This window comes from Vulpes lagopus, chromosome 1 (genome assembly GCF_018345385.1).
Source record: "Vulpes lagopus strain Blue_001 chromosome 1, ASM1834538v1, whole genome shotgun sequence".
Classification (NCBI taxonomy): domain Eukaryota; kingdom Metazoa; phylum Chordata; class Mammalia; order Carnivora; family Canidae; genus Vulpes; species Vulpes lagopus.
Genome location: NC_054824.1, coordinates 111036251 through 111059684, shown reverse-complemented (window position 1 = coordinate 111059684; position 23434 = coordinate 111036251). Strand labels below are relative to the sequence as shown.

Below are 23434 nucleotides of genomic sequence, written 5' to 3'. Positions count from 1 at the left end.
CTCCCCTCTCACATCTATGCAAATAGCATGTGTGTGTGTGAGTATATATGTGTGTATGTATATACAAACTCGTAAATAGTTTCCATATATATATATACATATGTGTATATATATATTACATTATATATATATGGAAAGAGAGGAATTTGGTTAAAATGATGTTGTACTTACAACGATGTGGGGGAAATGTGACATCTTTATAAAATAGGGTCTTTCCCTCGGACAGCATCAAGCATTTCTTTATGTCTGTCACCAAAATTGTATGGTTTCTTTCGTAGAGGTCTTGGCCAATTTCTGGTTAACTTTAATCTTTGCATTGTTCGTCATTTTAGTTGTCACTGTGACTGGGATCCGTGTTGGGAATCCTATGGCCCCCCACCTATTCTGTGATTCACTAGAAGGATCACAGGACTCAGAGGCAATTGTACTCGGGGCTTAGCAAGGAGAAAGACCCTTTAGGAGAGTCAGAGGAATCCGTACACCGGCTCCCCATTGGCTGCCTCCCAGCAGGAGCTCGCCTAGGCCCTTCTTCCCCCCACCTAAATGGCACCATCATTCTTCTGTCTCCATTTCCAGCTTTCATCTCACTTCCAGATAGTTTCCTCTTGGGTGTGCAGAATGTGCTTTGCATTCATTGGGAGAACATGTTGCAGTGCAGGGTGGCTTGCAGAGAGGCAGGCTCACCACATTCACTGCAGTCCTAGAGTTAAGTCCCAGAGGCTGAAGCCTCTGGAATGGTTTGTCTCCTTGCTTCTTTATTGTAACTCTTCTCTGTAGTGAACCATCAGAAGTGTTCATCTTGTTCAGCTCATTCAAATCAAAGAAGCTCCTTCATTGCAGCACAAAGAATCTTGGAAAGCCTACGGACTATGGGCAGTAAATCTCAAGCTCTTCTTAAGACAGGTTTAACATAACCTGTTGGAAGAGATTCGTTATATCTTTGTGATTTGACCCTGCTTTTACCAGAAAGACTAAAGGAAACAAAGCTGCGTTCTGCAGCTAACCCTAACCCTAACCCTAAGCAGTAAGCTTCCACACACTGCGCCGTGGCTGACCTGAGAGTGCCGACACTTCATGCTGATTCTGTAATCTTCTCACTCTCTCTCAGTTGCCTTTTTTTTCCTCCAGGCCTCTGGACCCCTAGAGGCTAAGGGGCGGCTGGAATTTTTAATTGTTTCATAGCCCTGAAATTCATCCATTAAATGGTACTCCCTGGCCTTCTGTGAGTGAGGCATTTTGAATAAACATAGATCTAAGTTCATTACCGTAGGTCTGACCCTGATAGAAGTGACTTGCATGAGAGCCTCCTTCCCAGTCTGTTTGGGCAGGGGCACTACTGCAAAGGAATGAGCAGAGAGGCTCTGAGCCCCCTTCTGATGAACTCCAGGAGGGTCCAATGTTCCAGGTCCATGCCTCATGCCTTGTGTAGGGCAAGGCTGCAGAAGGGGGCGGGTAGCCATCAGGGAGACCGCCTTCCCACTCACTGGCTTGCTGGGGTCTAAAGGAGAGCCGACAAGTCTTTAACTTTCCAAACCACCTTCTCCCGGCTTATCTCAGGATTTTGTTCATCTTTTCAGGTTTCACATCTGTGTGTCTTGCCTTCTAGGATGCTTCTCGCTCTTCCAGCCAGTTCTCTTGGTCTTCATATGTTACATTAGCAGGGAGTGCCTTGGCTCCCTGCTGTTCTATTTCAGACATCTCTTGGCCCTTTTATTTTTTTTATTTTTAAAATTTTATTTATTTATTCATGAGAGACACACACAGAGAGAGGCAGAGACACAGGCAGAGGGAGAAGCAAGCTCCGCACAGAAAACCTGATGAGGGACTCAATCCCCAACCCGGAATCACACCCTGAGCTGAAGGCAGACGCTCAACCGCTGAGCCACCCAGGCGTCCCTACCCTTTTATTTCTATTCATGTTTGTATTTCAGACATATTTCTTGCTGATAGCAGGCAGGGGTGTACTGCGTTGTATATGAAACTAGGCAGGGACCTAGCCCAGTGAAGGACAGTCAGGGCCTCTTCACATGAATGTATTATGGACTTACAAAACCTTTAAGATGTAGGTTTAGTCATGAGTTGGAGGGAGCTGTGCATGGAGAATGCTGCATCCTGGATTAGGTTTTTTCCATAAGCGCAGGCCACCCTTCTCTCCCTTCCTATCACTTTGTGATCTGGCCATTTATCCATAGGTACTCAGGAAACACCAATTAATTTTGATATTAGCCCCAACAAAACATAATTAAGAAAGGTAAGGTAGCTCCAGAAATATTGTGTATCTGTTTCCAAAACTGCCTACCTTTTTCCTATCTTCCCATTTTTACAAATTATCCAAACCAACATCCATTATCATTAAATTGAATAATTGAGGAATACTCCAAATACAATCATGATGGCTCAAAGACCTTGCTAAGCTCTCTCACCAGTTTTTGAACATTGACTCTAAGTGGTTCCTTGATTCCAGTGGGGGAAAAAAAGAGCCTCAGTCCATTGCATGTGCCCCTGACTGGTGGGGACAATGTGACCCTAGCATAGCTCCTGCATGTGACCTCCCCCCATAACTGAATGTCCCTTGGATCTATTTCAGAGTTCCCTGAAAAGAAGAGGCAACCGAGAAACGTACAAAGAAAAGAAAACCTTTAACCAGGTAAGCAGAGACATTGTTCTAATGTTACATCTCTTGAGGGGCAGTCACTTCATTTTGAATTGTCTCAAAAGTGTTAGCATTGCCTTTAAAATATTCAAAGAAACATTACTTGCCAAAAAATGTGGACTCATTCAAAATCTCCATAGGGTGAAAAGGTTCACTCTAAACCACCAGCTTCTCTGTTTTTGTTTCTCGCACTGATAAGCTGGTGACTTCTTCAAGAAAGACGAGAACAAACGGACTCTGCAAAACATAATTTGATACAATTTAGGGTTCTCTGGCAGTACTCACAAATGATAAAACATATTTTGGCCTTCAGCATCATTCACACAGTAAAATAGTATGGCCTCTGTGCTGTTGGGTCATTCATAAGCTATTGTTTTAGGTATTGGGTTGGTTTTTTGTTTTTTGGGTTTTTTTGTTTGTTTGTTTGTTTTTTAATGTGCAAGCTGAACAGTATCCTAAACTGTCCTAATTAAAAGTGAAATGGTCTCACTGGGAGATGGCACAAGCCTCACCCTTTCTGTGTACACAACTTGTGTTCTGCAGAACTTCCTGAGCTCTTCTGAACACTTGCTTTACTGGATTCCTTTCTTCTTCTTCTTCTTCTTCTTTTTTGAAAAAAAAAAAAAAAAGAATCTTGCTAGCATTAGGTATTGGAGAGAACAAAGGCCTGAGTGGGGTATCAGCTCCCTGAGCTCTCAGAGCAAGGAGTAATTTGATAGGCACAAGAAGTCCCAGTAACTTGGAGTTCCACTGGCCTGCCCCGTGAACTCCACCCTCAATTGGCTTTGGTTGTACCGTTATCCAAACTCACTGATGCCCAGCATAGCCTTCAAGGTGGGCTGGACCATGTGAAGAAGGAAGAATGTCAAAGATTAACCTTTCCCTTTGGGCTTCTCTACTCCCCTAATCTCACTTTGACATCTACTGATAACAGGGAAACTAAAATCTGCAGGCTCTTGCTGGGGTCTTGGACCCTCATGGGCTTCGAGTACATTTCAGCTTCCTGGCTCTTGAGCAGGGAGGATCTCCCTTAAAAGGGTAACCTCTTCCCCATTCTGGAATGACCAGCATGGCACTGCAGTCCCCTGTGGGTGACTCAGGCTGAGCAACACTCAGGAGTGTTTGCGAAATACTCCGGGCACCGGGAATGTGTTCCGCTCCCCCTCTGCCTGTACTATCATTGAGAAAGGAGTTTCTGTCCAGCAGAGTGGTGGAACCGAGCGCCTTGGAAACTGCAGGTCTACAACCAAAACTCAAAGGAAACTGGCACCCCGGCGCAAGGTAGGAATGTGCGTAGTCAGCGCTTGGGGTGCTGGCTGGACGTCAGACTTGCAAGCCAAAGAATATATACCCAGAGCGATATATTTTTGTTGCTTGACAAGGCCTTTTCCGGCTGGTGGTGGTGGTGGTGGTGGTGGTGGTGGTGGTGATGGCGATGGTCCCATGTGTGTCCTCCCTTCTGTACCATGCTTGCCTTCTCTGCCTGCAACAGGACCTGTGTTGTGTGGAAAGTCTGACTGGACCTTCTGCATTGATTCTGCATTCCTGGAGCTATCTCATGATCTTCTGAAACCAGAGCTTGGTATCCTTCAGCTCAGGATTCAGCCTAGACCCTCCCCTGGAATTTGGCAGAGTGTTAGAAAGTGTGTAGTTACAAGATGGGAATCCAGCCTCCTGCTGCTCCCACTGAGGCTGTGATTCCCCATCTTCTGAGAAGGAGTAGCTCCCTGCCCCTAGAACAGGCTGAGCCTGGGTCCCCAGGCCTCCCCCTCCCACACCTGGGCAGCGCCCAGCTCCAGCCACCCAGACCAGAGTGGGCAAGTCTGACCCTTCTGCCAAATGCATACATTCCCTTGGCTTCAGAGATTGTCTTTCTTTGGAAAACTGCTTTAGCACTGGTGGCAGATCTAAGTGTCGTGCATGGGTATTGAGTAGAAATGACAACATGCTTTAATCATGTTAGAATTCCTGGTATGTGTGTGTAGTTTCTGCTTTTAAGGAACAAGAAGACTTTCGGGATACTTTATCAGTCTTCAGGTAACCTATGCATTGGACCCTCCTTGAAGTGTGTCCTAGAATCTTGCTTCTTGAATGGACAGGGGTCTCAGTTCAAGGAGGAGGAGAACAATTCTGGTTGTAGTCAGACTTGTGGGGAGTGGTGGACGGGGGAGAGGAGATGTGAGGTTTAAGGTTTCCGGAAATGACAGTGATGTGAGAGCTATGTGAGATTGTCTGCCCTGAGCACTTGTAGCTGAGTGTTTCAGAACCGTTGGGGAAGGCCTGGGTTCCCCAGATCTCTCAGAGATCCCACCCCTTTACTCAGTTTATGAGTTCAACTTTTAGGGGAAGACCCTCAGGAAAGATCCCCCAGTACTCCCAGATCTTGGTCTGAGACCAAAACTGCCTGATCTATGCAGGTAACACTGCCCCTTGTCTGCCCATTTCCAACCTTCCTCCACCATACTAGGGCCTCAGGAGCTGCAGATGTCCATGGAAGTGGGGGCCGGACATTGGTCACAGTAGGTGGTCATGCCCATTCCTGGGTCTGCCCAGGCTCCAAGTGGGCAGGTGGTGGCATCCCCTTGGGTCTGGTGATGTTCTCTTCCATGATACTAGCTGCTGTCCACAGGCACCAAGATGAATTTCTCTGCACTTCAGGGTGGAGACAGGACCATTTAGGTGATTTGGGACAAAGAACATATGCTGGCTATCAAGTGAATTTTGGGGCCAGGAGCACCTCACTGTCTTCCCATCCTAGGCTTTTCACTCCCAAACTAATCCTTTTACATAGTATTCACAGTCTGTCTCCACTGGGATGTATGTTTGCTCATTTAAACTCCGTTTCTTCCTGTGAACAGCAGAGACCTCTTTCTGTGTATTTGGATGCACAGATTCTTGTAAATCTATGTTTATCAAATAAATAAAAGGCTGCTTTTGATCTGTTTTAGACAGTTTTAAGAAGCTGGGGTCAATTAAAAGTAATGTACCAGTTTCTGATACATAATGATTCCCGACATTCACTGAAAGAATGAATGAATCAACAAACAAACATGCAAAAAATCATGCTTTTTCCCTTAGTATTAGGATTATATACAATGTGTCTTTACAGCCACATGGCCTTTGGCTCACAGTTGGCCTTAGATTTTTCTTCCCTGTCACGTCATTTTTGTTTCCTTCCATGGGTTTGGGCTGTAGGAGGCAGGATCTAGGCAGGATAGAAGGAGGACAGTTGGGAGACACCAAGGTGGGTATTTGTATATCTTGCTACCCAATGGGGAGCATGCAGGAAGAACATGGCAAAAAATGAGCCTATTCCCTGAGTGTGAAAGCTGCCTAACCATTTGAGCACAATGATCTGAAAGTTCATTCTTCCCCAGAGTTGACTTGCTCAGGAGATTGGTTTCATGACTCTCCCTCCCCTGGGGCTGCTGGGGAATGGCTACCATGGACCTCATTGTTGAGTCTCTCTGGTTGATGGGGAAGCCTTTGCCAAGGACTTTGTCCTTCTGAAGCTTCTGATAGCCAAAGAGGAATGATTCATGCAATCGCTCATTTTTCCCATTCACTGAATGGGACTAGTGAAATACTTGTGTAAGCCCACATCAGAGTCCATACGATTCTCAGGCATTGGGATCTGCCCTGGAAAGGCAGAGTCAACTTCCCAAATGGTCCAAAATATGCCTTCAGGACCTCAGCCACATCATATGGGCTTTTAGTAGCAGAGAGTGCTTTGGTGACCCTCCAGAACCCTCTAGCGATTTCAGTGAGAACCACTTCCCTGGTTTTGAAACACTTAACTCTGCCTTGAGTTTCTGAGTTTCATCTTCTGCTGTGTTGCAGCAAGTAAAGGGAGTGAAACAGAAGCAAAGGCTCTGAAGTGGCCCTTGCCTGGTGAAACATTGTCAGTAACTCAGGGGTTAGGTCTACAGTAACAGTTCATCCTAACTGAAAGAGCATGGTACTTACTCCATACGGCAGGTTCCAAATCCCCCTCCTGCCTTTCATCCCATGTCTGTCCTCATGTCATCCTTGTGATACGCTGGAGCAGGGGAGGCCAGGGGGGGAATAGAGGTGAATTGCCATGTCTCAGGGTCTCAGAACATCTGGGCAGTGCCAGGCTCTGATCGGGGCTTCCCCGTGCTGGTAATACCAGTGGGTGGCTGGCCACTCTACACGAGGGAGGTCCACACTGTGGAGGGAAGGAGTGACAACAGGTAGAAGCAGCTACTAAAGCCTGTCTGCTATACCAGGCTTAGTGAGGGACTCTGGTACCTCTCAGGGGTTCTGGTACCTGGTACTGGTGATTAGTCAGATTGGACCCACGAAGTGAAATGAAGGACCACTGTGTTGCCCACAGGCACTGGGCTGCATTTCATTTTCCATCCCCTTCACCCTCCATGTACCTGTTTTTTCCAAATGCACTGTTTGGTTTCTTTGGTTTCTGTGACAAAGCAACAGATAGGCCTTTGCAGTGTTCCCTCTGTGAAGGCCTGGGCTCACCTTGGCTCTGCCTTGGCTCCTTCTACCTGTAACTCGACGCACTGATAGAAATATCATTGTTTTGTGTGTGTGTGTGTGTTGGGGGCGAGGTGCGAGGGAAATCATCCAAAACACGAACATTTGGTATTTTCAAATAACCCTTCTCTCGGGCTGTTCTCTCCTGGCAGGATGACAGTGCCGATTTGAAGTGCCAGCTTCAGTTTGCCAAAGAGGAAGGCTCCCTGATGCGTAAAAAGATGGCCAAGCTGGGGAAGGAGAAGGACGAGCTGGAACAGGAGCTTCAGAAGTACAAGGCCCTCTATGGGGACGTGGACAGCCCCCTCCCCACGGGGGAAGCCGGGGGGCCGCCCAGCACCAGGGAGGCTGAGCTGAAGCTGCGCTTGAAGTTGGTGGAAGAAGAGGCCAACATCTTGGGCCGGAAGATTGTGGAGCTGGAGGTGGAGAACCGAGGCCTCAAAGCAGAGATGGAGGACATGAGGCTCCAGTATGAGCGAGAGGGTACAGGCCGGGACCACATCACAGGCATTCCTACCTCACCCTTCGGTGACTCCCTAGAGTCCTCGACGGAGCTCCGCCGGCACCTGCAGTTCGTGGAGGAGGAAGCAGAGCTGCTCCGGAGGTCCATATCTGAGATTGAAGACCACAATCGGCAGCTGACCCATGAGCTGAACAAGTTCAAGTTTGAGCCTCGGCCGGAGCCAGGGTGGCTGGCGGATGGCGCGGGCAAGGGCGTGGGCAGCGGGGCCCCTCTGCAGGAGGAGCTCAAGTCGGCGCGGCTACAGATCAACGAGCTGAGTGGGAAGGTGCTGAAGCTGCAGTATGAGAACCGGGTGCTACTGTCCAATGTGCAGCGCTATGACCTGGCTGCCCACCTAGGCCTGCGTGCCCCCAGCCCCCGGGACAGCGACGCAGACAGTGACCAGGGCAAGAAGGAGAGCGACGGGGAGGAAGGCCGCCAGCCCCAGCCCAAGCGGGAGGGCCCTATTGGCGGGGAGAGCGACTCAGAGGAGATGTGTGAGAAGACGTCGGGCTTCGGCAGTGGAAAGCCATCGGAGGCGAGCGAGCCGTGTCCCGCCGAGCTCCTGCGGGCCAGGGAGGACACTGAGTGCCTGGCGAGCATAAAGCACGAGGCTGAGCGCCTGGAGCGAACAGTGGAGCGCCTCATCACGGACACCGCGGGCTTCGGGGACGACGTGGGGCTGCTGGGCAGTGGTGAGGCCTTGCCAGGGCCCGACATCCAGGGGGCGGGGGGGACGGGCGAAGGGGGCAAGAAGGAGCCCCCACTGCTGGGGACCATCAACTCAAGGATGAAGGCTTTCAGGAAGGAGCTGCAGGCCTTCCTGGAGCAGGTGAACCGAATCGGGGATGGCCTGCGGGAGCGCCTGGAAGGCCTGTCCCCCCTGCCTCACCTCACAGAGTCTTCCAGCTTTCTCTCCACTGTCACTTCCGTGTCCCGGGACTCCCCCGTCGGGAACCTGGGGAAGGAGCTGGTCCCGGACCTGCAGGTAAGGGGGCTCCTGGCTCTGCCTCCCTGCTCCGTTTTGCTCTTCCTCCTTCTTGCTGGCATTGCTGCACTTGAACTCATTCTGCTCACGGCTGCTTGGTTATGATTTCAAACCTGCATTGTACTAAAGCCTCAAGTGTCAACCAAATCCTTTCTATTGGTTGGGTTTCTTTTTTTTTTTTTTTTTAGTTTTATTTTATTTCCCTGTTTCTTTTTCCTCCCCTTCTTCTTCTTGTTTTTTTTTTTTTTTTAAACTGCGCCGGTGCTCTTGGCTTAGAGGCCCTCCCCATGACACAAGGCTCACCCCAATGGAAGCGATAGGGGTCGACGCAGTCTGTCCTTTCTCCTTTTTTTTTTTTTTTTTTTTTGATGTCTCAAATGACCAGCTGTCTTGATGAAGAAGCCAGAGGAGTTTAAACAAAGTACAAACTCATTTCACAGTCAGGATACTTAGCAGACTCGCCCAGGAGCGTTTGCATCCCTACTTGGGTTGATGGCCAAAGGGACGCAGTACAGGTCCGAAAGGCCCTAGGCAGCCACTCCCACTGGAAGATGAGCCAGAGTGGGGAGCTGGCCCCAGGAGAAAGATGGTTCTGACGGAGAAAGTCGCTGCCCTCCCCGAGCCGAGGGTGAGGGCGGAGTGGAGTGGCCTTCCAAGGACTGCTTTCCTATGCATCGCCCTTGGGTGCATGACCCAGCTGCCGCCTGGATTATGGCTTTTGCTGCTCAACCACAAGCGAGGAAGGAGGAGCCTTGTTTCCGTATCCTTCATGGGTAGTGTGCTTGCGGTGGAGTCTCCGATTCACGCATCCCCATTGCATGCGCCTCATAACCGGTGTTCCGCCTTCCTCCCCATTCTGTTTCCCTTCCTGCTTTTCAGACCTTTCAGCTACCATTTTGCTCATCCCCATCTGGGTTCTGTTCTTGTGGCTCTCTTTCCCGGCACTGCGTCTGTTCATGCTCTTCCCCATCCGGTGGTGGTGTCTGTGGTCTCTGTTACCCATCTTTGTTTTCTTTAGCCTCCCCTCCCTACCCCTACCCCCTTATCCTTCATTGTTTATTTAAAATTCAGAACCAAACCCAACCCAATCCCTCCCCTGCACCTAAACAGTCCAAACTGAGAGGTCAGCTGGAGTGGCAGCCGGGGCAGGAGTGCGGGGACGAGCCAGAGCAGCTGCACCGCCGCGCTGATGGGGACGTCGGGAGCTGCCGGCAGGGAGGCCAGAGCTGCTTCAGTCTAGAGGTCAGCGCCTGGCTGGTCCCAGCAGCCGGCAACCCCTGCCCTGCCCTCCCATCCCTCCTTGGGCTGTGTGGCTGGCTGTGTGATGTTTCCTACCGGGGTCTGGGGCCCTCGAGGGACATGGTGGGCGGATACGCAACCAGGCGGGGCTTCACTGAAATCCAAGTCCATTGCATGCAACTGGAATGGGAGGGTCTGCTCAGGGTGAATGTGGGCGAACTGCCAGCACCCTGGGTCAGGCGGCCATCGTCCTGCCTGTGGACGCCTGGACATGTAGCAAGACATAGGGGACTAACCTGTGAGTGTCCTGTAGCTTTGTGTCCAACAGTCAAGAAAACAAGTATGAAAACCAAGCACTGTCTTTGCTGGTCTGGAGGAAACTGTCCTTCCCTGTGTCTCATGTGGCCTGTCCTGTAGTTGCCAGTGACAGTGCTCCAGCCAGGGGCCAGAATCAGGGAGTGTACTCCCAGCGCTGGGGGCTCTTCAGCATTCTCTGTCACCATAGCCACCTCTTGTCAACAAAGCTCCCAGCCACCATAGAGGCCACCATAGATACTCCATCACATGAAACAGTTGTCAGCAGTCCTGGCAGTGACAAGCTCTTCCTGGCAAGTAATTCCACCCACCACAGAGAGACAGGTGTCCCCAAGGAATGAATCCCTGGCTCTGATACCGCTGGTCATGGCAGGTTATTGCAAGGATAGAGCACCATGTGCCACATTCAAAAAGGTCTAGCTGAAAATTCTTAATTCAATAGTCTCCAAGGGATGTTACTGCTCAGCTCTAAGGGACCTGGTGGCTTCCAGACAGCAGGGGTGACAAAGACACCGAAGCTCACACAGCAAAAAAAGTCAGGCATTTTACTAGGGATTGATGCTCAGGGAGGCACTTGGGGCAGAGTAGCACCTGCACCTTTCAGCTCACCTTGTGGACAGTGCCTTGTTTTGCTGTGGGTCCTGCTGTCACAGGTGCACACAGAACTGCTGGCTTACCCAGGCCTGAATTCACAGATCTCCCATCTGGGCTTTTCCCTTGTCCTATAGAAGAGAGTAGGTCACATATCTACCCTCATTGATTTGGGCACACGGTAACATGAAAACTACCCTCGAAAAGCTTACATAAAAACAAATGTGGGTTTGGTGACTCCTGTGTCTTACAACTCTCTGAAACTTCCACAATAAGCTCCTTCCATCAGCCTGTGCCCCACAAAGGGTCTTCATTTGAGAATGCTGGTTGCCTGAGCAGTAGCACACTCACAATTATGTACATTTCAGAAGAATTGAATTATTCAATCCTGAGGATGACAGCCTCAGGAAAGCACACTTCCTAGTCTTCCATGAACACTACACTAGCTCTTTCTAGCAGGGATACCACTCTGTGCTAGAATCAACTCTGGCATGGGCATCAGGGGCCCGGAGCTCTAGCCTAGCTCTGTCCATTACCAGCTTTGTTTCTCAAGCAAGTCTCAGCCCCTGTTTTCTCATCTGTGAAATGGGAAGAAAAATACTGTCCTATCTGCTTTATGTGATTATATGTGGATGATTCCCAGAGCCGAGGAGCCATTGGCTGAGAAAGTAACCATGAACGATGCTAAATACTATGTGAATTAAAGTCTGACTAATAATAAAGAGCCAAGTGTGTCCTGCCACCAAAGACTGCCAGGTGGGAAGGGGTGTCCTAGCTCTGCTCGTTGTGGGTCCAATCTCCTCTGCCCACTGTAGCCCTTTCTCATTTTTCCCTGGCAGTTTCCTGATCCTATCTAAGCATGGCTCTGGCTTAACACGGCAGCAGCCCTGTTCTCTGGGATAGCTGTTTGAAGATAGCTGCTGCTTCCTTCGCATATGGTCATCACTCAAGGCATGTCACATGTTGCCTTGTTTAGCTAAACTCTGATAAAATGTTGCTTAACACTGGGGCATTGATAATTTTCCCCGTTGCCTGCTGTCTACACGCATGGCATCACGTAGCTTTGGAAACCAGCAGCTTTGGAGAGAGAAACCTAGTTGGTTGAATCAAACTGAGTGTTGTGGGAAGATACACCTCCAGAAGAGGTAGATTAGCAGAGCTAGCTGGTGCCATGTGACGACTTGGGGTCACTGCACAATGTAGCTCAGAAGGGAATGTCAGATCTTCAGGCTAATTTCCCCCATTCCGTGAACAAGAAAATGGAGGTCTGAGAGTGAGGTGGCTCGCCAGGAAACCCCTTGGGGGGTTTGGTGGATGAATGGTCTAGAACAGTCTTCTTGGGCTTGCTTCAGCCCTCTCCCCACCTTGCCATGAGGAGCGCTGCTCAGAAGAGCTCCGTCTCCGTGAGGTCACTCAGGTCACTGACTACACATCTGGCTCTCTTGCCATGGTATGTTGCTTCCTTTGAACATCTGTTCGATTTCCTTTAATCTTACAGAGCTTGATGAGAAAATTTTAAAACTCATGGTGAAAGGCAAGCATAATTTCCTAAAAGGAATAGTATTAATCAAGACTTAGACATCTTTTGTTCTGACTTCTTTATCCTCTAAGGCATTTCACACGGAAGACTCTCAATTACATATGCAAACGCATTATATTTTAAAATATTTTTTAAAAGATAAAACATATCCTAGGACCACTTTGATAGCTCTGTAGTTCTTCCTTTCATGAGAGGAGACCAACATAGATCCCTCATAGAGTCACAGTCTTAGAGGACCTGCTCTGTCCCTGTGGAGCATGTCCCCTGCTTAGTTTGATCTTTCAGTACTACGGTGAGTTAAAGAACTGTACAATGGACAATGCTAGAGGCAGAACTCTTAAAAGTCTTTGAATGAAAACATCCATGGATCCATTGGCCACAGCTTTCCTGTGAGGCTATCATGGAAAACTATACACAGAGCTCCGGTCAGTGAGCAGAGCAGCCTGACCCAGACACTGCTCCTGGTGAAGATTCCCACATGGGCCTGACAGCACAGAGCACCACCATAAGTGCAGGAAAGGTACACTTGGTCACTTGGATCTAGACTGAGGCCAAGACTGAAGCCAACATGCCTCAAGCAGTGCTCTTACTTCCTCTAACATTGTCCTTGAAATTAACTAACTGTTGGTGCAAGCCAATTACTACTACACATGTGTGAATTTCCCTTAGCTCTGTCCTTAGTTTCTTGGGGTTGGGAGCTGATAGGACACCTAGTATCAGTAGCTTAAAAGAGGAAAAAAAACTTGCTGTATTTAAGCTGGAGTTTTTAAAAAGCATCAATTTCTCAAGTTCCATGTGTGAGATGCCTTCTATGCTTTTTTACCTTATAGATTTTCATATTTGGAGTAAGAGGAGAGAAGATGTCTTGTTATTTTGGGAATATGGACATTTGGGCCGGATTAAACCACTACTTCCAGTACTAGTACCACTAGCAGCGAGAGCACCAAGAAGGAGAGAAGGAAAAGCCACATTGTAACACTCCAGAATTTCAGGAGTTGACAAATCTGTGCAACAGAAGGCCTACTGCTCAGATAGTGTATGTGCTAATCTTAGGAGGAGAGAGGATGATCCACACCCAGCACTCTTGAAACAGTTATAGGCAGAAAAAGCTGACGTCAGAATGCACTAATACCCACTAACCCATTAAATGCAAGTGTACCAAAATTAGCAGCTCGTGGAGGGGGGGTACAAAACAGACTTCAGAAGGACAGATATTTCTGGTGCCTATTCATCTCAGTAGATGTTAACTAGATTCTCCTACCATGCACTAGATTTCTTCCCTGACTTTGCTCCCTGTGGCTTTTGACAGATCTGCTAAGAGATTCTAACTTGTTAAAAGAGAGCAGTGCATAGACTGTGCAGCTTGGAATGTGCAGGGCACCTTAAAAATAGTCCTGAATGAGAAGTGGCCAAGCATGGGCACTGGTCACATTTCAGACATAAATGAAACCAAACCTGTGCCCAGAGGATTGAGTTTCTAGATCAGAAATCTCAAAGAGCTCTCTTCCCTAGCTCCTCCTTTGATCCCTTAATCAACAATGCACATGAAGCATTTGTGACTCCTCATGCCCCAACTGTGAATATAGCAGCCACGATAAAATGACATGGGGTTTTATGCCAAGTATGTGGACACGTGTTGATCTCATATATGGCTTTTGGAAGAAGCAGTAACAAAACTGGCCAGAACAAAATGGAACTCACCAGAAAATGAAGTCCTGGAGATAGAAGTAGAATAGAATCCTAATATTTAAGTAGCATTGTTTATAGGGACTATAATGAAAAATATCCCTGTTTTTGCTTGGAGATAATGCAGGTATCTTCTTAAGTGTGGAAAGTGATCTATAAGCCACTCTCTCTGAAGATGTCCAGGAACTTAGCATTGTCAGTTGGTGTAGGACCCAAATGCGGGGAAAGCATGGGCAGTGGCTTTCAGAACACTGCCAGGGAAGGTGATTGTGACGTCAAGGTTGGTACATCTCCACAGCCTTGGGATCAAGTTGAGGATGGTATTTGTTTCAATAGACTGACTTCGAAGAGAGGTCAATTTGTTTGATGTATAACCAGAATCTTAGGTAAATGGGCAAAGGATGGTTTTTAGAAGCAACACTTTGGGAACTTGGTGATGAAGGGAAGACTTTATTTTCTAGAGGAGATCAATGTGTCATGGGAACACTTTCTCCCCATGGATGTGGTTGGGTGCAGTTACATGACAGTAGAATAATTCTGGACTGAAACTTTGACCATAGCCTGTTTGTATTTTGTTTTTTGTAACACTGGAGTGACGGCATCCCAGCTAGGAACAGTTACTTGTCTGCCGGAGTTTTAAAATTCCATTAGCAAAAATGGGCAATAAAGGAAAGTAAAACTTCTGGTAGATGAAGAGGCTCTAACAGTTCTTGTTGTTAACCAGTCTCCACAGATGATGCAGAGCCACTGTAGGTAAATTTGATGCCTCAGGTGAACAACTTCACAGGACTTAAGTGGTCCTTTTCTGTGACCCTTCAGATGTGGTTCTAACAGAGGGACACATTTTTAAATCAAACAATGCTGAAGTATGAGACTCATGTATTTGTTTAAAATAAAAACAGTTTATGCACATTATATATTAAAACCAAACTACCTCATTTGGTTTAATATATAGAAACTAAATTAACAGATCTTTGGTTTTCATGTAAGAAAGTCTTCCTGAGGATACTTTTTTCAGTGCCTATTCATATGGAGCCTTGGGTTAGTATCAGATGCATCAAAATATGGAAGATTTTTATATCTTAAATGTACAGACTAATGAATACCTAAAAAGTAAAGCTGGGAAGAGAGTAGCCTAGGTCACCTGAAGACACTCCTGTGCAAAATACCTAAACCTCCAGAAAGGACACCCCAGGAGGGCGAGGATTTGGGGGCAGTTCTACATCCTCCTAAATCCCCAGTACAGTGATGAGTACTATAGGTGCTCAATAAATACTTGTTGAATCAAGTGCTGCATAAAATATAAAATGTCCTTTTAAATATGTAGCTGGATTCCCCCAAAATTTAGGAAAATCTTCAGGAGTTGGAATTAATTTCAGAAGTGAACATCAGAGCAGCAGAATCTGTGCTTTAGGTAAGCAGGTTAGGGGGATGGTTGCCAGAATTGATAGCCCAGAGCCTTGTTATTAATAGCTGCACAGGGACAGAGCCTTGGGCCCAACACAGAGAGAACAATGATCCAGAGTCCCTAAGGGCTGCACACTGTGTAGGTCTCACCTGGAGAGACATCTGCCTGCTGGTAGAGGGAAGCTTGTCTACTAACATGAAGTCTCCCCCGCATAATCATACTGACAGCTTCACCAGCATCGGCTTTGAACTGATGTCACCTGGAGGTCCTAGGAGTCCCCAAGTCCTAGGAGTCCCCAACTGATGTCACCTAGGAGTCCCCAAGAAAGGAAAGTTCATGTTCTGTCACTGGCTGCTGCAGTCGCAAACCCCATCTGGAGGTACATTCTCAATCCTCATTACATTCAAGATCACACCTAACTCCCCACTGAAGATGAACTCACGATCCAAAACTGCAAACACGCAAGCCAAAAATAAGCACCTGGAGTGACAGTCAGGTGATGGCCAACAGCAGGATTCAACTCCGAGACAGACCTTCAGATTCTAGAGTATCAGATAGAGACTACAAAGTAAGTGTGTTCACAAGTACGAAAGGCAAGCCAACAAGAGAAAAGATTAAGTCATTGCTGTAAAGGACCACACATGTTAAAAAACAGTAAAGTAGTTCTCTTAAAAATAAGAAATTAGTCACTGGAGTAAAGAAATGCTTCTTTTCAGAGAGAACTGGAAGCCTGGCTCAGTAGATAAAAGTCTATAGTAATTGTCCCTAATAATGAGCAACTCAAAGAGGCAAGAACGTCCTCAGTAGTTCTTGATTTCTTGAAAGTAGGATGAGCTTAAATTTCTAGCTTTCAAAAATTTTATCAGAAGTTGGTGAATCCCCAGTGTCTCTGATTTTCTGTCTCCATCCTTCCTGTGACCTCCTGGTCATCCCTTGGGCTAAAGGAAGAGATCTGCTCTTTCCTCCTCCACCAACATTTCCTGTTCTTGGGGCATGATTTTCAGTCATGACAACCTAAGTCACATCCGATTAGGATGGGTGAACAGTATCCTCCATGAGAAAGAACAGATGAGCTCATCAGAATGAACCGATAGGATGACATCTATTTTTATTGTGACAATCACTCTGGTCCCTGGGTTTATGAATCCCTATCCTCGAGTAGCATAAACAAGTGGGTGAAACATCATGCTTTGATTTTAACAATGCCCGAGATTTTTAATATAACTGTTTCCATTTCTTAGAAAATACACTTTATTAAAAAAAAATAGTAGCTCTGACTTCTCTATCATTACCATTTGGACATAAAAGGCACAAAAGACAGGCTTTTACTAATAGGTAGACTTTACCAATAAAGGGCATTAAAAAAAGATTTCTTTAACTATTTTTGAGCTAACATGTAATAAGCAGATCTTTGTGCAGTTCCTCTTAAGCTGTGCATGCAATTGAAAGGATGTTTCTAGTCCCTGAAGGCACCCCACCCCTACTTATCCTGAGTGCCCAGGGCAGGACTGCCCAGAGGAAACAAATACACTCTCTATGGGGCAGGAAAATCTCTACTAAGAAAGCCTATGAGCAAATTAATGCCTCAACCTGGAATGAACTGAATGGGCAATGAATCTCAGAGATGACTGGTGTGAGCTGGCCATTCTCAACTTGATCATAATCACCAGCTCTGACCACCCCAGCATTTGAAAAAGCTGTCCAGCAGCTGCTGTGGTAGCAGGGCCACCTCTGGTGCACCCTGGTTCCCTTCTCTCAGCCTGGGTGGTGGGGACTGTGGTAGTCCACGTTCGGGTGACAGGCAACCACTACGCACCTGTCTCCCAGGTGAGAGACGAGGGCGGCCAGGGTTGCCCATCACAGATGACCCCAGAGCCCAGGGCAGGACCTCAGAGGAGCTGCCGCGGACTCACTCCACTGCTGCAGTGCCCGCACGTACTGTGTCGTCCGTGTGTGTTCCTGGCTTGTCCAGATGTCTGTCCTGCGTCTTCACGTCAGGCAGAGTTCTCGCCTCCACTAAACCCCTTCCTTTATCCCACCGATCAGCTCAGGGGCCCCCCTGTTTTACCTGAACAGAGTGTATCGCTAGAGGAGCTGCAGGGTCAGCTTGCGCAGGCGACCAGACTGCATCAAGAGGAGACAGAGAAATTTACAAACAAGATTCGGAAGGTAAATATGTAACACGATTTCAGCACGGCCAGGGCTCTGACCGTGGAGCCCCTTGGAGGCACATGACAGGATGTATTTGCAAGAGAGCTGTCTATTGCACACAGGCTCCTGGACTCCCGGGCTCCCAGGGCTGGAGGACCATCCAGTTGAGCTGCCCCTCAGACATCTCACAAAGAGAACTGTCCACCTTCCTCCTCTAAACCATGCTTTTCAGTATTTACATTGTGGTCTTGGGAAGTTCTTCCTAACATCTAACCCATGTTTTCCTGCAGCCATAGCCAGCAAATATAGGCCTTAATTAAGGACCTGGACAGGGAAGTGTGTCCATAACTTTTGTTGTCCTGCAGATTTGTAAACTTGCTCAATGTTAGGTAAATTTTCTGATAGGAAATAACAACAACTCACCCTAAATGGTGGTCTTCAGAAAACTGCCATCAATTGAACTGCAGCTTTGTTAACTTTTCTAGCTTATCTTAGAATAACCTGTTGCTGGCCAATTACCCATTATCTGTTAAATCCTTTCCCAGAGTTGCTAGAAGGGATTGGTAGACACAGGCACTCCTTTCCTAAATAATTTAACTTTTTTTCCTGCACCAAAAATCATGTTAAAGAGGTGAGTTTATCCCTGCAGATGCTAATAGCAAAATGGCAAGGTCCCAGGTGTGTCTATACTTGAATTTAGGATAAAAGGAGTGTGTTGGAGATTGGGCTGCAAACCTTGTTTGGAGGGGGTGAGAGGTCATCCTGGCTTGTTCAGAGGCAAACGGTCCGGTCCGTGTTCCCTAACGTCTCCCAAGGGAAGAGGACCGACCGGTCCGTGTTCCCTAATGTATCCCAAGGGAAGAGGACCGACTCTTGGGCCTTGGGAAGTGCTTAGAGTCATGGAACAGGAGGAGGCAACCAGGGTGGTGGGGAAGTCAGAGCCAGGCAGGAAGGAACATTTCCAGGAGGCTGCAAATGAGAGGGCGAGAGAACATCCCTTCCCAGGGCTGCGCCTCCATCGACTAAGACTCCAGTGTCTCTGGCCTACCTGCCATGAGCTAGGCGCTCACTCTTCACATCTTGAGTTAGCTTCCTTTTGCTACCAAGCAAACTGAAGCCTTCCTAGTCAGTGGATGACCTGATGTAATTCCGCAAGTAAATTGCAAATGCTGATTTCCAAAATGGTTGTTACCCCCTCTCCCCAGTCATCCTGCTGTTGTGCCCACAGGGATAGGAACACATGGTGGGACTCTGAGAGCTGCCAAGATGATGAATTAAAATCACCACTATTTTGTGTTATCGCAGCTTGAAGTGAAAAAAAAAAAAAAAAAAGATCTGGTATTATGACAGTGGCACACAAGTGTCTGTGCAGACCCGGGACCTTCCCAGAGCTACCTCTCACTCTTCACTGGTGTTCACATGTAGGGCATATTGGTATTGACCTCAGGCAGCCATAGTCACCCTCATGGTTTCTGAGCCCTAATCCAGTACTTTGGGAAAACAAGACAAAACAAAACTCAACACCTTGGGTTTTGGCCAAGAGAGAGTGTTGAATTAGGAGAGGACAGCTGATAACTACAGGCTGCCATTCAAACTCCCTTTTTGGGGGGGTCTGTGGAACAGAAAGCTGTCATCCTGTCACTTTAGCTACTATAGATATTATTCTTGTGCCCTTATCTGTGCAATAAGATTTTATTCACACCCCTTTGCTTAGTCATTGTGGACATAATCATTGTTTATTGCTTGGAAGAGTGCCTGTACCGACCTTGAAAAGCAGGAACTTAACATGGAAATGGAAGACACTGCTTTTTCAGCATGCTGTATTTCCCTAAGAGTTACTTGTAGCTAATAGGACTGTGAAGTCCTAAGTGTGGAAGGAGGTTCTCAACTTACGTTCCTATTTGTCCACCATATGAGGCAGAGGGCCTTGTGTCCAGGAAAACCCTACTGCTCCCACCCCCTGCCCCGACCTGCCTCTCTCCCACTCTCTGTGGGCCCCTCCATCAGCTTGCTCCTGGGAGCTGTGTGCACCAGTAAGCTCAGGAAGCCAAGGGGAAGAGTTTCCACTTAGCCCCCCCCCCCACTTACAATTATAGTGTGTCTTTTGCAAACCCACAGACAGAGGGCAAATGGAATCTGCATGGAAGTCAGCTGTAAGCCATATATCCGAGAATCAATTTTCCTGAAGAAGTTTAGAGGCGTCCCAAAACACCACAAGAGACTTGACATTGAGAACTTATTAGAACACCTTAGTTTGAAATAATGTTTGCTTCTGAATCAGAAAAGCCTTGAGGTTTTCTAAATAGTAAGTACACATCTCAGGGAGTTTGCTGAACTTTAAGGGCCTCTATGTTTCATGTCCCAGGTGCAAAATGATAAAGATTGAGTAGCATTTTGCAAAGACTTGTTTTGGGTGGCAAATCAGAAGAGCTGCTGTCACGCTGTCTCTCTTTCCCCTCAAGATGGAGGAGGAGCACCTGTACGCCTTGAGGTGGAAAGAACTGGAAATGCACAGCCTGGCTTTGCAGAACACCCTCCATGAGCAAACCTGGAGTGATGAGAGGAATCTGATGCAGCAGGAGCTCCGGTCTATGAAGCAGAACATTTTCCTTTTCTACGTCAAACTCAGATGGCTGCTGAGGCACTGGCGACAAGGGAAGCAGATGGAGGAAGAAGGCGAGGATTTCACTGAGGTACCTGCCCCATCCCTGCCCCTGGAGAGTTCAGTTTATTTGCATTACTTCTGTTCTTGACCACTAGGCTCTGCTGTCCCTCTGCACCCTACACACAAAGTCATGTTCTGTTCACATTCTTTCCTCAAGTCCAGTTTGGGCAAGGGAAGTGCCACAGGTTGTCCAGTTCTATATCAGACCAAGAATTCTGTGCTGTGACTTCAGCCTCATCTTCAGAGTCCTGGTCTTTGACTCCACTATGCGGCAAGGATGTGCAGCATTTCTTCTGTTGCTATGAACTCTTCTGTTGCTATGACCTATGAACTCCTGAAAGTTGTCACCCTGAGGTCCTGTCAGTCTCTCATGCTGCCTTGCTGGTTTGTCAAACCTAGTTCTAAATCTTTATCTCTTCTCTCCATTTCAGTTTTGTTCTTCAGTGCTAGAGCCCTTCCTGCCCATGCAGTTTGCTAAGGGTCTTCTCTGCTAGGTTCCAGATGGGTCAGAGTTTTGCCACCTCTGGAATTTGCGTCTGTGCTCCTTCTTATGCCTCCATTCCCAGATTCATCACAGAACCAGAACAGAGTCATTTGCTTTCTGATTGATTCTCGTTGATTCAGTCAATGTGACCCCTAGCTCTGCAAGCTGCTTTGGGCCTTGCCTCCAACCGCTGCTGCCAGGTGTGTTCTGGACATCCACACACCTGGCTCCTTTGTCAGCTACTTCAAGGCATCATAAACGCTGGCTTCCTTTTAGCTCCCAAGGACCTATCTGCTTTCCACTGTATGTAATGTTAAGTCGTCCTTTGAAGGGGAAGATACATTGATTCTCTTTCTTCAGGGAGGAAGGAAAGTCTTCCAAAAGTAATTCAGCCTGCTTCCAAATAGCCATGACATAGAAAACCATCTTTAAGCCAAGCCTAGATGTGATTATAAAGTCTCCTACTGATCAGTACTTTGGAGTTCCTCTTCCTCCAGCTTATAAAACCATAACTATAATCAATAATTATAAATCAAAAGATGTTTCATTATCAAATTAACTCACAAATGATAAGATTAGAAGTAAGATTAGAAAATCTTTTCTTAAAAAAAAAAAAATCTTTTCTTCTAATCTTTTCACAGTTACGTACCCACTGTGTGCTATTTAAGTGAAGAAGTTGGCCAGCAAGTGCAATGGGCTAAATGGGCATATTTGGAAAAGGGCTGAGAAGTCAAGACTTGATAAGCTAGAAAGTGGAGAATTACCCTCTAATAATAAAAACTAGGCTATACGGCAAAGGATTTGGTTGGAGGTGAGATCATTGTCTCCTGCTGTTTTCAGAACGAGCATCCAGAGACCCTCCCCAGGCTTGGTGAGCTTGGAGTGCAGGGGGACCCGAAGGGGGACGGCCCAGACCAAGATGACAACAGTCCGGGCTGCAGCTTTCCGCTGGGAGAGCATCCTCCACACTCCCCTGTGCAGATTGGTGACCACGGATCGAGACTACAGCCTACACATGGGAGACAGCTCCACAGGCAGGTGAGTGCCGAGGTCCCACACCTGGGTGAGGACACTCCTGGTCTACGTCTGCGTTGTCTCATTTTATGTGTTGGTGTTCCACAGAGCAGAAAAACTCTGACTGCCTATAGTTGTTAGTTGCTGTGTTTGTGCTGGAAATCATATCATTAAGACTTGATTTCAGTGTCAGCCCATGAGTTCATTTGGCTTACATGCATAAATAAGGAGCATAGTAGGATCAGATCAATTGGAGATTGGAACAGGTATCGGCAGCATCACCAGTTTGGCAACATAATGCATAAGAAGGAAAGAAAAAGTATTTTCATTTTAATTCTAAACATGTATAAAGTGTTTTAGATTCTTTGGGGCCACTTGAAGTAAAAATATTTGATGACACTTAAAAAAATCAAAGCGTATATAGAGATGGGATTTCAGTGTATAATATGAGATAATCATTAACATTGCCAAAGCCCACGTTTATTTATTAATTATTAAGCAGATAGCTGCTGCTTATTAAACCAAAAGATACTATTGATGCCACCCAGATTTTTTGCGCTTCTCTACAAAACAGCAGTTGTGTTGGGTTTGGGGTGCTGAGACCCTAGGAGGGACCCAGTGTTAAAGCTTCCTTGCTCCCAGACCTTCTGGTCTGAGTCCTTTCTGACCTTATGTTGCTTCTTTGAGGGTGCTGTAGGGCAGACCTGGAGGCCCCAAGCCCTAAGCCATTGGCTCTGGGGTGATGGGCAGGACCGGGTGGCCCTGAAGCACACAGTTAGCCTGGGTGTGGCCATGGCCACTCAACCGCAGACATTTCTGGGCACTCCCTGTGTGCTGGACGCCACAACTGTGGCTCCTCCCTCAGCCCAGAGCCTCAGAGGGTCAAGTGGTAGAGGGCTGTCATCCGAACTGTGGCTCAGATCCAAAGGAGAAAAGTCATGATGTCTGAGCACAGGGCCCAGAAGATATGTGTATTTCCCCCCTGCCTGCTTTCTCTTTGCAAACAAATCAGGTTTTCACAACTGAAGAGTTGTTTTCTATGCACACCCATCCACCCTGCATTTTCCCTGAATAATATGACTCAAGAAAGAGGTTATACTTTCAAATGGATGTTTAATTACAGTTATTAGGAAGTTTGTCATTGTGCCAGTGTCCCTGGGGAGATTTTGGCTCCTAGAATGAGTTTTCCAGCAATTGATCTAGTTAGAAAATAAAATGCTACTTCACAAATAATCCTCTAAAGTGTACCACTTTTATTATTTTTAAAAGAGATGTCAGTTCTATAAAAGATCTGCGATTAACTCAAATAACTTTCACTGATTGCCACTCAGCCCTAAACCTGCTGCATCTGAGGTCATGTGTTGGGTGTTTCCCACGCATGTGTCCAGATGCATGGGAAAAGGGGAAAAATGTAACACATCTGGTTTTCTAAACAATTCTCATGGAAAATGTTACCCTGGGGGTGGAAAATAATGTAAAGTCACTCAGCTGGAACCTCCCGTTCAGTATATTTTAATGTCATCTCTCTTTGCCTCCTCCTTCCAAAGCTGATGTTTTTACTGTCCCCCTCAAAAGTAGAGATGGAGCTGTGACTTCCCACTTTGCACAATGTGCAGTAGAGACACATGGGGTGCCTGCAGGGTATGGTGGGGACGGGTAGAATCATGCCTGTCATGGCCCCAT

General features: G+C 47.1%; 1 protein-coding gene across 6 annotated transcripts in view; it reads left to right on the top strand.

Annotated features, from left to right (window-relative positions):
* Positions 1 to 23434, top strand: part of MTCL1 (microtubule crosslinking factor 1) — a 128118-nt gene that overhangs the window by 73121 nt on the left and 31563 nt on the right. For 2 of the 6 annotated variants that reach the window (XM_041766708.1, XM_041766735.1), the window contains exons 4-9: positions 2588 to 2647; positions 7321 to 8658; positions 9769 to 9900; positions 17484 to 17606; positions 20051 to 20281; positions 21578 to 21775. In XM_041766708.1, the coding sequence (XP_041622642.1) occupies positions 2588 to 2647; positions 7321 to 8658; positions 9769 to 9900; positions 17484 to 17606; positions 20051 to 20281; positions 21578 to 21775 (2082 nt within the window). The remainder of the gene's footprint in view (positions 1 to 2587; positions 2648 to 7320; positions 8659 to 9768; positions 9901 to 17483; positions 17607 to 20050; positions 20282 to 21577; positions 21776 to 23434) is intronic. The other 4 variants (XM_041766726.1, XM_041766754.1, XM_041766717.1 and 1 more) reach the window with 3 other exon arrangements.